This window comes from Nannobrachium achirus, assembly GCF_963921795.1.
Source record: "Nannobrachium achirus genome assembly, chromosome: 13".
Lineage (NCBI taxonomy): Eukaryota > Metazoa > Chordata > Actinopteri > Myctophiformes > Myctophidae > Nannobrachium > Nannobrachium achirus.
Window position 1 is genome coordinate 3487675 of NC_137833.1, and position 14871 is coordinate 3502545.

Consider the following 14871-nt stretch of genomic DNA (forward strand, 5'->3'; position numbering starts at 1 on the left):
GATTTAAAAACTACGCTCTATATCTATATACAGTATATGTATGCGACCACCAGAGTCCCCCAGGGCTCTATGCTAGGCCCCCTTCTGTTTTCATTGATTCTACACTAAATGTCTTCATCAAAGTAGCCGATCTACCAGCTCACAATGTCACGATATACAATGTGTTGTGAGCTTGCAGAGCTGCTATTTTCACTGGGTGTTGACCCCAGATCAGGGAGGCTAGGATTCATGTTGTTAAAGGACAACTTTGTTTTTTTACAACAAGCTCATATTTTAGATTGTAATTAGAGAAAAGAAAAAGTGAGTGTTAAAATGTGTTTCATTTGCTTCGTTCCATTGTTTTATTGCGTTTACCGTGCTAAAATGTGGGGCATCCGTACGCATGGGGGCATGCGTACAAGGCGCTAAATATGTATTTTTAGACACAATAAGCCAGCAGTTTCTTTATTGCTATTTACAGTAACACTTCTAGCCCCCATAAGTCACATCCAACCATGAAAGGTTGCGTTGTATCTTGGGAATGGGCTTATTCTGTGTAAAATGACATATTTAGCCACTTGTACGCATGCCCCAACCACTGAAATAAGAATCTCTAAAACAATAGAAAGAAGTAAATGAAATAATTTTAACACACATCTTTTATATTCTTTAATTACAATCTAAAATAAGAACCCTTGTTGTAGGGTTAGGGTTAGTGCCTCTTAATCTGAAGGTTGCTTGGTGCCTCGGTGCCACGCGGTTTCCTCCATAGGCCGCCGCTATTATTTTGAAGGGCTGGAAGGGGGTTGTTTTTGTTTTTTTGGATTATCACTTGACGGCAACGATTACGTCATCTAGTCACATGACAGTGTGGGACAAGAAGAGGCAAGATGGCTGCGCCCTGCCTTGTGCCTTGTTTACATTTAGATCTGCTGCAAAATGTCTCAAAATGGCTATTTTGTTTAAATGAAGTTTCTTTATGGGCCTCTCCATTGACTTAAAGGGATATTCCACTTTCAAAAAAACTTTTGCTAATTTTATCGTCTAATCAGGCTTTTATGAACACCCTGAACAGTTTTTAATTTGCTTCATTCAATATTTAGATATTTGATGTAATTGTTATCTGGCCCTCCAGGCTCAGGGCCTCTCCCCACACACACCCATTGTAACTTCAAACTTCATTTTAACCATGATAGATTCATTAAAAACACTCATTATTGTTTCTGGTGACTCATATTACCCTCCTAATACGTGAGCAGGCCATGTTTTTTCAATAACTTTTTTTCATTTATTTTTAATAAAATATTATTGTATTTAATTTTTTCCATTTTCCCAAATAATTATTAAAAATAAAAGAAAAAAGTTATTGAAAAAACACGGTCTGCTCACGTATTAGGAGGGTAGTATGAGTCACCAGAATAAATAATGGGTGTTTTTAATGAATCTATCATGGTTAAAATGGAGTTTGAAGTTACAATGGGTGTGTATGTGGAGAGGCCCTGAGCCTGGAGGGCCTGATAACATTTACATCAAATATCTAAATACTGAATGAAGTAAATTAAAAACTGTCCAGGGTGTTCATAAAAGCCTGATTAGACGATAAAATGTCCAAAAGTTTTTTTGAAAGTGGAATATCCCTTTAACATTGAGGAGCTTCACTTCGCGTGCACGCCCAACGTGCGTTGTAAACAAATCGCCGACATTACCGATGCGAGCGGGACCGGAGCGACATTAAGTAAGTAATAATATCTTTACTGTATATACAGTAAGATTCACAGTCCTCACCGTCAACGGCGCCATGGTATTAACCCTTTCAATGACGGTGAGGACTGTCAACGGCGGCAGAACAGTTAAGAGATGCACAACTGATGAGGGAATGGACCCATAATACCAGTAAGACTCCCTAATTTGGAGATAAGCGACTGTCAGGTCACATATATACTCTAGACATACTTAGGGCGAAATCTGTAGGAGCAGTGTTCAAAAATGTTATGGCAAAAATCGGCCCGATGGTGGCGCTAAATGGGACAGATCCATGTTGATGACAAGACTAGACATACTCTGTACCGCTTTGCGTGATTTTTGGCAAAATCTGTAGGAGCAGTGTCCAATTTTTTTTGTTGCAAGAATTGGCCTCATGGTGGCGCTAGAAGAGGGCCATGTGAGAAATAAGGTTGTGGTTTGGCAGCCAAGGAGTGTGTGTGCAAAGTTTGGCATGGATAGGGGCAACGGTGGCGGAGATATGAGTAGGGCAAAAGTGTGACGTGACGTGACTGACTGACAGACTGACAACCGCTGGAGGTTTTGATAGTAACTGCGACCTGACGGTCGCAAACAGAGGTCAATAAAAGGCTGAAACGATATTTTATTTCAGTTAATTTCAATTTGTAATTGACTGTCTTGGGTGGGGCTGTGCATATTGAAAGTAAGTTTCAGGTTTGTGCCACGAGCCGCAGGCGAGTGGCAAACAACCCTGAAACAGTGGTAAATCAGCCAACAACCCACAACCTCGAATGGTAAATTGCTTTTCTACCACTTTTTCCATATGAATGAAAGAAAACACAGTTGTAACTTGCAAGGATATTCAGTGGGCAGGGTCCATGAGTCAACTCAAGGTTGTTGGCTTATTTACCACTGTTTTAAACCAATCAGAATCCAGTATTTGAACATGTGACTAGCAAAAGTGGTGGTAGAATAATATGTCTCGCGTACTACACTCACTGGGTGACTTGTTTTTTGTTTCTGACAATGTTTGGGGAAATTACCTGATTGTCCCCTTTTAGGAAAAGCACTTCCCTTTCATTGGAAAGGGAAGGGTGGATGGTAGTGGTGTGAACAATAATCGATTCAGCGATGCATCGCGATTATTCGGCCGTGCACAATTCTGAATCGATTCAGCATCAGCAACGTGACATAATTGATTATTATAGTTATTTTATTCAGAGGTTGGCATGGCTGCCGTGGCAGGTAAATAGGGCAGGTGGAGCTTGCTTTTTGCGCATTTGAGTAGAAGGGACGCAAAGTCACAAACAACAGGAGTGAACGGCCAAACACGCTTTGTCCTTCTTCTGTCTGTCTCCTTCCCTCCCTCTCTCTCTCTCTCTCTCTCTCTCTCCCTCTCTCTCTCTCTCTCTCTCTCTCTCTCTCTCTCTCTCTCTCTCTCTCTCTCTCTCTCTCTCTCTCTCTCTCTCTCTCTCTCTCTCTCTCTCTCTCTCTCTCTCTCTCTCTCTCTCTCTCTCTCTCTCTCTCTCTCTCTCTCTCTCTCTCTCTCTCTCTCACACACACACACACACACACACACACACACACACACACACACACACACACACACACACACACACACACAAACACTCACAGTCAACGTACACAGAAACATAGACAGACACATTAGCCAAAAGAGAAGTCTGAAATTCTTACACTGCCCCTTAATTTAGTTTCTCATCCCAGTTGCCTACTAAGTGACACAAAACTAATGTACTGTTACTTACTGTACAGAACATGAGCTAATTTGACTACAAGCCACTGCCAAATTTACGCCGCTCGGAATAAATATTTTGTTGGCGACAAAATAGAGCTTTCAAACACTTTGTGGGAAATGAAATTTACATTTGCGGAGATGGAGAGAAAGACGTTTTGTCTCCTTTTTCAGACAAAAACATTTCCGAGTTAAAATGAGCAAATCTTCAAGGCCATCATGAACAGCTCATCCAGAGTTCAGAGACTCCCATCCACTCGACAGCGAAACCACAAATCACAAAATATGATGTTTCATCTTTCATGCCCAGCAATCCACGTTTCCTAGCAACAGTGTAAAAAACAGTTACATGAATATAAAACAAACAAAGGCAATAGAGGGTATGCACATGCATAAAGTGAATGGCATATCGAGTGGCAAATCGAGTGGCAAACTGAGTGGCAAATGAGTTTAACGTAGTTTAACGTCGTTTAATGCTTTCAGATAGGACTTTTCTGTTAGGATGTATGGGCTTTCAAGGCTCAGCAGGCGTTCCCGCATAACTTCTGGGTATGATGATGATGTCACACGCATACCCTCTATAGTAATGAATATATCCGTTCTATATCTGTAAAAGGGAAAAACTAAAATAAGAAGGTATATTGATATACCAGGGGTCTTCAACGTTTTCAGGCCAAGGACACCTTAAATGAGAGAGAGATGAAGCTGGGGACCCCCACAACCTTTTTCATAGTTTCCATAATAGTTTCATTGTTTGGCAGCACAATCAACAGTGTATTTTGGATTGATGTCAATTTGTGTTTTAAAATATGTAACCACTTGAACCATCAATACTTAATACACTTGACCTTTCACTCTGTACTTAGTCTGCTCTTTTTCCCCTCTACACCAAAGCTCTTTGCCGAAAATAGCCAATCTACAAGCTCACAACGCCTCGCAACTTGTAGATCTGCTATTTTTGGCTAAAGTTCTCAGAATTTGGACGCTTGGGTTCAAGTGGTTAATATAAAAAAGGAGAAAAAAAAGTTCCTATCACTCAAAGATTTGGTGGACCCCCTGTAGTAACTCTGAGGACCCCCTAGGGGTCCCTGACCCCCTGTCGAAGACCTCTGATGTATACAAACAGCCTCTTTACATTAGTCCACTACTCGCTCTTCAATTTATGAATATATTCTTTAGCGTAGGCAGATGATGAAAGGTCCTCAACCACCGATACATCAGATAAACCACTACCAGCCAGCAATGTGCCAATATCCCATTCCCTCGTCCTCCGTTCCAAACAAACCCCACACAGGAGTGCATGCGTCTCCATTATCTCACAGCCAGCGATGGGAACGCATTTCATATTTACTGGATGAGTTCATTCCAATCAAAATGGCTCAAGAAGTAATCGGACAGAAAGTTGCCAAGCTTTTATGCGCTCTGGGATGCACTCGATGTGGTCCCATTTTTACGATTTGTTTTCCTAGCGGTCAGTAAAATGTTTAACCCATTTAGAACGGGGTACACATTATTGTGTATCATTATTTTATGCTTTAACTATTGAAAAATAGCAGATATACAAGCTCAGAGTGCCGCGCTGCGAGCTTGTAGATCTGCTATTTTTGAAAAATCGTGGAAATTCGAGTGTCTTTTGAATCCTTCTAAGATTTTTTGAAAAACCTATGTTTCTGTGTCAGCAATCTGGCCAGCCATCGTCAAAGAAAAGGTCCTTTTCACTTAACTGGAGCTCAGTTAGTCTGTTCTTGAGAGACTACTATGTCAGTGGTTATCAAACGTTTTCATGTGAAGGACCCACAAAATGATATTTATTTGGCCACGGACCCTCTCAAAATATTTAGTTCCAGGGACCCCCCAGAAGCAAAATTTGAGTTACAAACGTTCGTTTTGAAAAAACATATATTCAAAGATTTGCACGAGTGCCGCGCTGTGAGCTTGTATATCTGCTATTTTTCACTGGTTAAAGCATTCAATAATTCTAGGCCTAACTGGGTTTAATTAGCTCTTCTACTCTGTTGCCTCCATAAATCTATATTATTAAACATAAATCTATATTATTGAAGAATGTTAGAAGTTCACTTGCGCTCCCCCCCTCTTCGCTCTGCGTTTGAGAACCGGCATAAATTCTTGAGCCGTCTAATTGCCCTGACGACGAAGTCGAGGACACTGGAAGAGTCTTTTGTTAGTTAATAGTTGGCAAGATAAAACCAACACATTCACATCAAAGCATAATATTTGGTTCGTTTTCGATGTAATGACTGCATCCAGACAGAGTCTGGCTGTGCCAGGCACCAGGCTTGCTTAGTCTTGTTTCTGTAGCTGTCAGATAGCCAGTATTATGTGAAACATTTCTGCTGAAAAAATGCATACTTTTCATGTTAAATGTTCTGTTGTAATAATACCAATCATAACCCTGATGAAGACTGGCAACAGTCGAAACGTTGGTTAAATAAATTATTTGCTGTGACCTTGTAGATCTGCTATTTTTCAATAGCTAAAGTATAAAATAATTAGGGTCCCTCCACCTTGGGCCCTAGTGACTCAGTCCCCCCCCCCCTTGTGACACCCCTGATCAGGTGCCCGGTGTTTCATGTCTTTATTAAAACTCTTTATTTTCTCTCCCCACAGCGCTGTATTCCATCATACTGTTCTGTGTCTTCCTCTGGATCCCATTTGTTTATTTCTACTATGAAGAGCGGGATGATGACTGTGTCAACAGATGTTCGGTAAGACCCTATGTTTCCTTCAGATGGATCGTTGTTATTCAAGACGGGATGGCTTTGCAACACAGGGGCCATTTTTTACCAATACATTACAGCTGACCTTGCCTATGGAGTAGGGATGGGACGATAAGCCATATTATCGTTTATCGTGATAAAAAAAACACTCACGATAATTGTATCTTGGAGATTTAATTTATCGTGATATCGCCCTCCGTCATGCACTGGGATCAATTCACCTTTTATTTGCAAAGCTGCATGTTCTGTACCACTTAAACCCTCTATAATTGGTAAAAGGTACTTAATATATATAATGTACTTAATATAATATACGTACTTGATACCGTCTTTTTTTCCACTCTCTATCAAATGTCTTTGCCAAAAAAATTGCAGATCTACAAGCTCACAACGCATCGCGCTGCGATGCGTTGTGAGCTTGTAGATCTGCAATTTTTTGGCAGATGTTCTGCCCCAGGATAATGGATTTTGATTATCGCGATAATATCGTAAATCACGATTTCTTTTGTCACAAAAATCGTGATATGAAATGTTCATATCGGCCATCCCTACGATGGATGCCTATACAATTTAAATTCAGGTGCTCTATTTTTCATCTTGAAGTCACCAATTTTCTTCCACACCGATCATACATTTTGTGTTAAAAGACAAAAGCATGGGCACCCCATTATTTCATTCGAACAGCAATGTGTTTTTTTCTTTTTTTTCTTAACCCATTTTGTATGATTTAATCATGAGGGACAAAGGAGACGTGAGTGATGAGGAGAAATGTACAGTAGGAATGAAGTGTTTTTGCCAGGTTTGGGCCAAAACATCTGTCTTACTTATCGGCCCTGGAGGAGAACATTTGAAATGCTGCCCAGTTCATTACACCTGCATAATGTCTAATCTATATGGAAAACATTGATAGAGCCATATTATGGAATGTTACAGAATCCAAATACAGTTGAGGCCTACAGTAATGTTTTGAACCCTTTCAGTATAGGTAACTGACAAACATTACAGGTAGCAGGCTGCTATAGAGCATCGCAGCGGAAGGGGTTTACTAGTCCCACTAAAAAAAATCTTCCATTCATTTTCCCCATAGACTTTTACAACAATATTCATAACAATTATGTTAAAGTTATACCATGTAACTTTTTTTATAAAACAAATCTTAAAATTGTCCTAACTGTTAAATCGCTAAAGTTTTAGAACACCCACTCCGTTATTTTCAGCTTCTGAAGCCTTCTCTTTATATGTTTTCTTCTTAGCAGTGACAGGGGCGGGATTTCCCGGCAAAATGGCGTAATCTTTATCATCTGTATACGTTGTGTATACGTTGGCCAATCACATCACAGATCATACACACATGATACACTACCGGCCAATAACCGACTCTTCAGGAAGTAGCTTCCCTCAGCAACCAGTGTTTACGATGGTGAAGGATTTTTAACCTCTTATTCCCCAAATCCTGCTCAGAAAATTACGTTCTACCACTCCATGGATTCGTATTGGTTGCGGTGGTTTGCGGCGCCGCTCCGGTGGTCCGCGGCGGTGGTCCGCGGTGACTCCGGGCGAAAAACGGGCGAAAAAAGCAATAACGCGACTGACCACTAGTTTAGCAACTTACACAGTATAGCTTTAAGCCTAGAACCAAGCCATCCAGGATGGCAGTGAATCATGACCATAAAACCTTTGATCCTATGTGAAATTATTTGATATTCTACATTTAATAAATACCCTTTGTTTAGCGATTCTCAAAATGTTCTTTTCACAGAAACCAAGGTTTCATGGTCATGATTCACTGCCATCCTGGATGGCTTGGTTCGAGGCTTAACATAATTGTTATAAATATTATTGTGAAAGTCTATGAGGAAATGAACGTGAGGTTTCTTTTAGCGGGACCAGTAAATCACGTCCACTGCAATGCTCTATAATCTTCTCTATAAAAAGATAACAATGGCTGAAGAGAACCTGTGAAAACCTTTTTCAGACACACACACAAAAAAAAAGAGGAAACTCTCAAAACCTTGTACCATTGTATCCTTAATGCCGAAATTTCAAATGGCAGTCTTCAGAGGGGCCCCTATAGGGGAAGATGTAGCGATTAGATGCCGCAGAGGTTATTTTTCCCCTTGCTGTGTGTTAGTTTTGAGCTGACAGAAGCACTTTCTCTCCCAAGGCAGAGAATTTCTTTTGAATCAGTCAATTCAAAGCCCCAGCAGAATAGCAGTGGAAATGAGAAGCTATCTGTGCCCTGTCAAACTGACTCTAAAAACTACAGCTCTCACTCTCTCTCCCCCCCCCCCCCACACACACACACCTTTGTCCTTTACTCAAATGGAATACCTATCCTATAATCCTTCGCTCACACAATGAGTAATTACGTTTGACTCTGGTTTCGTGGTGGTTTTGCCACGGTTTAATTTCTTCTTTCTTTACAGCAAGTGAGAAATGCTCTGAAGTACACGGCTGGGTTTGTCTTCGTCTGTGTGGTGCTGCTGTTGATTGGGTAAGTGTGAGATCAATGAAGGTAACACCTAGGGGTGCAAGAGAACTAATCGACTTAACCGATTATTTAAAAGAATATTGATCATCGATCATTTCATAAAACAATCGATTAATAATCAATCCCTATTTTGGGTACTGTATGTCATAGGTGAAGATTTTCAAAAACTAAAATAAACCAAATAATGAATGTGTTCTGAGTTAGTAGATCTGCTATTTTCCAAAAAGCAAAATCATGCCACTGTTGTGGGACAAAGTATACATTAGGGCTTAAGTGGTTAATTGGTTCGTTAAGATATAAGAAATATAAAACAATATTTATAAAACACCCTTCTCGATTATTCGATTAATCAATAAAAGTAATTTTGGCTCCAGATATCGTCGTATGACGAGGCTTATCAGGCTCAACAAACATAGCCTACTTGATTCTGTCTTCATCTTAATGTTAAGTATTTTATTTTCTTCTCCGATCTGAAACGACTCGACCAGGAAATTGGAACAGACACAGCTAGTGACAAACTAAACTTACCACCGTTGTGTTTTTATTAATTTATTTACTTATCTTGAACCGTATTGACCATATACGGATGTGTACGTCCACCGTGACGTCTAAATCCATAGTGATGCATCCGCAGTCTCATCCGTGTCCCGTTTATCCGCCGGTTTATAGTGTTTGTGTTCGACTGCGCCGCCGCGCAACATAAACATAATGGATTTCTATTGCAGCCGTGACAGTAACGTTGCTCCCAGGTCAGGTTATACAATTTAATGTGCTCTCTCAACCATTAAACAGAGCACTGGCGGAGGAAGGGATTGCCTGGTTTGTGGGGGAAAAAAATAAAAAATAAACGAACGACACATGCCTATAAGTTCCCATGTTGAAGTTAGGAACGTTAGCGCTCTACCTGACAAGTAATTTAGTGTGTGTTTTTGCCTGGTGAACTGGACCTATTGTAGCTTTGTTCCGGGGGAATTGTGCCTCTGATCCCTTGATTTTCAGTAACATGATAGCTTTTATCCTGCACTGCTTCCTTTATACCTGGAGACAAAAGAAAGAGCAGCCAGCAGGCTGTATCTTGACTGCTGATTCAATGTGCTTGCTTGACGTTATATAGAGCTTTTGTGTGCAGTCTTCTACCTGGGGAGATAGGGCCTAAAACGCTTTAAAGCAATGTTTGGTACTTTGGTAGAAATCGAAACAGAAACATCCGCTCACCAAATAGCTCCTTTTAAAAGGATCTATTAGAGTGACATTTCCAGCAACAAGGCTCAAAGTTTACTTCAGTTACACACAGAGAATCGCCTTGTTAAATACCCATAGTCCCCTTTTTAAAATATATAGCAAATGGCAAACAATGGATCTCATATTTAACGCAGCCATAGACATATTCATTTTCACAGGCCACTTACATACTGTACATACAGTATACAAAAGGTGCATAAATGAAATGACACTTTATACAACCGATGTACCCACAGAGTAGTACTGGAAATGGACTCCCGCTCCTTAGCTGTACTCTTTTAGAAGTGTCTCTGTCTATCAATATATCACCAGTATGACTCCCTAATCGGGAGATAAGCGACCGCCATGGTGGCGCTAGAAGAGGGGCATGTGAGAAATCAGGTGGCGGAGATTGTGGTTTGCCAGCCAAGGAGTGTGTGTGCAAAGTTTGGTATGGATAGGGGCAACGGTGCCGGAGATAAGAGTCTGCAAAAAGCAACCTAAACAGCTCTCAAATTTACACTTGTATCACACTAATAACAAAAGCAATCAAAGAAGTTTCTGCTAATATTATAAAGCAAACCTTGTAATGTATGTACTGATTTTGGTGACCATTATGGCCTTAAACTCAAGTACCACCATTAGGCCAGAATGTCCACTTGCACAAAATGTATTCTCAAATAAACTACTGGCTGAATTGCTATTCAGGAAGGATGGACCCTAGAGATGTTTATGACCCCTTGGCCTTTTCTCTAGAATGACCCTCAGGCTAAACCTTCCACTTGCACACACAAGCTATCTCAGAATGTAATGTGCAGATTGCAGTGAAACTTATAATTCATGCTCCTTGGAAGATGAATCCTAACTATTGGAGTGATCCCACTATCCTTTAGCGGCACCCTCAGGTCAAAGCATCAACATCTCACATTATCTAAGACAGGGGTCTTCAACGTTTTCAGGCCAAGGACCCCTTAGTTGAGAGAGAGATACAGCAGGGACCCCCACTACATATTGTATAAAATTGTGTTGCAGAAGTAAACTTGACCTTTCACTCTGTACTTGTTCTGCTCTTTTCTTTTTTAAATCTCTACACCAAACCTATTTCCCGAAAATAGCCGATCTAAAGCTCTCAACGCCTCACGCTGCGAGGCGTTGAGAGCTTGTAGATCTACTATTTTTGGCTAAAGTTCTCCTCAGAATAAGGATATGAGGGTTCAAGTTTTTTTATTTTTTATTATTGATTTTTTATTATGATTTTATGAGAGACATCACAATACAAACAACACATCAACAAGACATAAGACAAAAGACACACTAGACTATCATGGATAGAATATATCAAACACAGGTAATTCACCTATCATATAAAAAGTACAAAAGTACAAAAGTTAGCAACCTATGAAAGTACATGCACTTATATGTATTTTTTATTTTTTAATATGGGGGTTCAAGTTGTTAATTTAAAACAATTATCCTATCGCACAAAGATTTGGTGGCCCCCCCTGTATTAACTCTTGAGGACCCCCTGTTGAAGACCCCTGATCTAAGAGGCAGATCCCAGGACGTTGTCTCTTTCTTTTTATGTTTTTTTACATCTCGACCAGAGCTTAACGCCAAGGTAGCAGCCGAGCAAAGGTAGCTGAGGGCGCTGAGGGCTCCATGCTGGCTAAATACCCTGAAGCCCTGGTGTTTGTTTTAGTCTTTTGAATAAAATGTATTTTAGTTTTAGTCGTAATTTAGTCACCCAAAAAGTTTTAGTCTAATTTTAGTCGACTAAATATTATATGATTTTAGTCGACTAAATCTACAGTTGATTTAGTCAACTAAAATGTATTTTGGCGGGCCTTGGTGACATCGTAATGACTGATTTTACACTTGGTTGCAGCTGCGACGCGTTGTGAGCTTGTAGATCGTCTATTTTCAGCATGCAACACCTGATAGCAACCAAACATAAAATGACACTCTTCTCCACTAGTCCCTCCCTAACGTTTTAGTCTAGCTTTTATTTTGTTCACGAAATTGTCAATATATTTAGTCTTAGTTTTAGTCATCACAGCTTACTTTTTATTTAGTTTTTGTCTGTGAAAAAAAACGCAGTCGACAAACATTTTTCGTCATAGTTTTAGTCGACGTAATCAACACTGCCTGAAGCCCTGGTGTTCATCGCAGGTGACAGCTGCAGACCCTAGGGTGTTCTGTGGCTGTGCCCTCTTTCCCTTTTTATGAACCTGCACGCCCCCCCCCCCCTCCTCCCCCCCCCCCCCCCCCCCCACCACACAGGAGGGACGACCGGCAGCTGCCGGGCAGATGGCATCCCAGTTCAGGTGCTAAAGTTTTGTTCCGCGGAGGTCCCTCCTCCTGTCCTCCACCGTAGTGTGTCTGCCCTACAGGACAGACACACTACTGACTGGTCGCATTCCTTTAAATAATCATGAAATGACTGGAAAAACTGATCTTAGCACCATCCTGCCAGTCGTCAGACCAACAGATGGACCCCCTGCCAGGTTGCCTCCTGGGCCAAACGGAGGAAAAGAGGATGCTATATATGGCATACCTCCTCCTCCACTCCTTCCCTCAACATGGGATCACCAGGCAACATCGCTACAGTCTTCTTTGTTGACTTGACTTCTACCCTCAGTAACAGGGCAGGAATTTCCAGGGAGGCCATGAAGGCCATGTGGCTGCCGACGTTGCCCCTCAGTTTGGCCTTGTGCCCCTCAAACCAATGGCATGACCTGATGCCACAGTGGCCTTAAAGGGATATTCCACTTCCAGGCGTTTCGGGCAGTATTTTGATGTAATCGTGCACTTTATGAAAGAAGCATGAAATTTGGCACACAGTTAGAACATGCCATATGGAACATTTTTGGCTATAGGGGCATCACAGATTTGTCTTGGGAAACTTGTGGGAGCCAATTAAAGTAGAGTTCTCATAGACTTTACTATAGAGTAAAATAATACAAAAAATACATATGATACAGATGCCCCTATAGCCAAAAATGTTCCATATGGCATGTTCTAAATGTGTGCCAAATTTCATGCTTCTTTCATAAAGTGCACGATGTTTGCCTGAAACGCTCAGACTATTATGGGCTTTTCTCCACACACACACACACACCCATTGTAACTTCAAACTCCATTTTAACCATGATAGATTCATTAAAAACACCCATTAATTTTTTGTCGAATATTCAACTATTCGAATACTTTGAGGTCGAATAATTCTAATACTAAAAATCACTATTGGTGAATGCCCTAACATGCACCACATCAAACTGTTATTATTGGACTACACAATGACCACACTAGTAGGGCAGGAGAGAGGCTTCACCAACACCCCAACGAAATATTTACCAAATCTGTTTTTTAGGACCCTTACGGTGTGTAGTTATGATTTCTTTCTTGTTGCTGTGGTCAACTAATGTTCCATAGGGTTAATTTTTAAGGATTTCTTGCACCCACCCATTCACATGGACCCCACAAAACTGTGAAAAGTGATGACTCATCAGATCACTTTTCATCACAAAACCCTACTTGTGTGGGTCCGTTTTTAGCCCAAGGAATGTTTTTCATTCTACACAAATGCTTGCAATGGATTCTGAATCATGAAAAAAAAAAAAAAAAGAATGGGTAGGTGCAAGAAATCATTAAAAATGAACCCCATGGCATGGAACATTAGTTGACCACGGCAACAAGAAGAAATCATAACTAGACACCATAAAGGGTCCTAAAAAAACAGGTTTTGAAAATGTTTTACTGCTTTCAGATGTCCATTTCTCACATCACACAAAGGTGCAGCGATAACCACCTGCATCCGAACGTGGAAAACATAAGAACTGGTCATTAGCACATCAAACACACACAACACAGGACCCATTCAAGATTCAGGATTGTTTATTTGTCACCCACTCATACAAGCACAAGAAGCAGCCAAATGTTGTTCTAGCATGCTGCACAGACTGCCAACAATTCAATTGAAATATAACAAGATGATGATAATACTTAATATGAAAATGAAAATATATAAAAGTAAAGATGAGAATAGTACAGGTTAAGAACGACTGTTGGGTAAAAAAACCCTTTAGCAGCAATGGGGAGTTTGCAGAATATTTAGCGTAATAATTTAGTATCCGGATATACACCGTACACTATCTACAACAAAAGGTAAACACACATAACAGTATATCCGGTCCCACCCTAATTTACAGTACACTTTAAGACAGAATAAGACTTAATAAAGCCATAATAAGAAATCATGTGTTGGTAATTAGAACTAATATGTTTTATTAGACAGAAACAAAGACAGAATAGCAGAAAGAGCAGATACATTCTCTGGCACCGGTAGGTGCCGCCCCACGACCGACAGTTCGAACGGCAGTCGCACAGCGATGGGACTGGCAGTTTGACCGGCAGTCCTGGCAGTAGGACCGGCGGCCGCTGCACTGACCGGCAGGTCCTGTCACGGTACACTGCCGGTCCGTGCGGTGGTGGCTGCTGCGACAGTTACCAGCGATGCCGCTCCTACCTACTGTTCTGTGCGGCGTCCGCCAGTGATGCAGCACGACTGACGGTCGAACTGCCGGTCGGCAGGTGACGGTGCCAGAGAATGTATTCGCTCTTTCTGCTATTCTGTCTTTGTTTCTGTCTAATAAAACATATTAGTTCTAATTACCAACACATTGTTTCTTATTATGGCTTTATTATGTCTTATTCTGTCTTAAAGTATACTGTAAATTAGGTTGGGACCGTATATCCTTGTTCAGGGCTCTGACAAGCAGCCCCAGGGGAAAGACGTACTGAGCCTTGAGCTTTGAGACAACTCAGGCGGTTGCCAGTCTGCATCGGCACAAACAGTCCACTGCTGGGGTGATGTTTGTCGATCAACATGAGAATCCTTTTGCTCTGCCCAAACACCTGCCGTGGTATCAGTCCTGCAGGGAGGGGACGGAGCTGGGTCGACCGCACCA

At 41.1% G+C, this 14871-nt stretch overlaps 1 protein-coding gene across 2 annotated transcripts in view; it reads left to right on the forward strand.

Moving 5' to 3' along the window:
- The window catches only part of lmbrd1 (LMBR1 domain containing 1), a 438470-nt gene that overhangs the window by 46807 nt on the left and 376792 nt on the right, over positions 1–14871 (forward strand). For both annotated transcript variants that reach the window (XR_013962669.1, XM_080741062.1), the window contains exons 4-5: positions 6083–6180; positions 8619–8686. Coding sequence is in view for 1 of the 2 variants with exons in the window: in XM_080741062.1 (XP_080597188.1) it covers positions 6083–6180; positions 8619–8686 (166 nt within the window). In the remaining variant the exon portion in view is untranslated. The remainder of the gene's footprint in view (positions 1–6082; positions 6181–8618; positions 8687–14871) is intronic.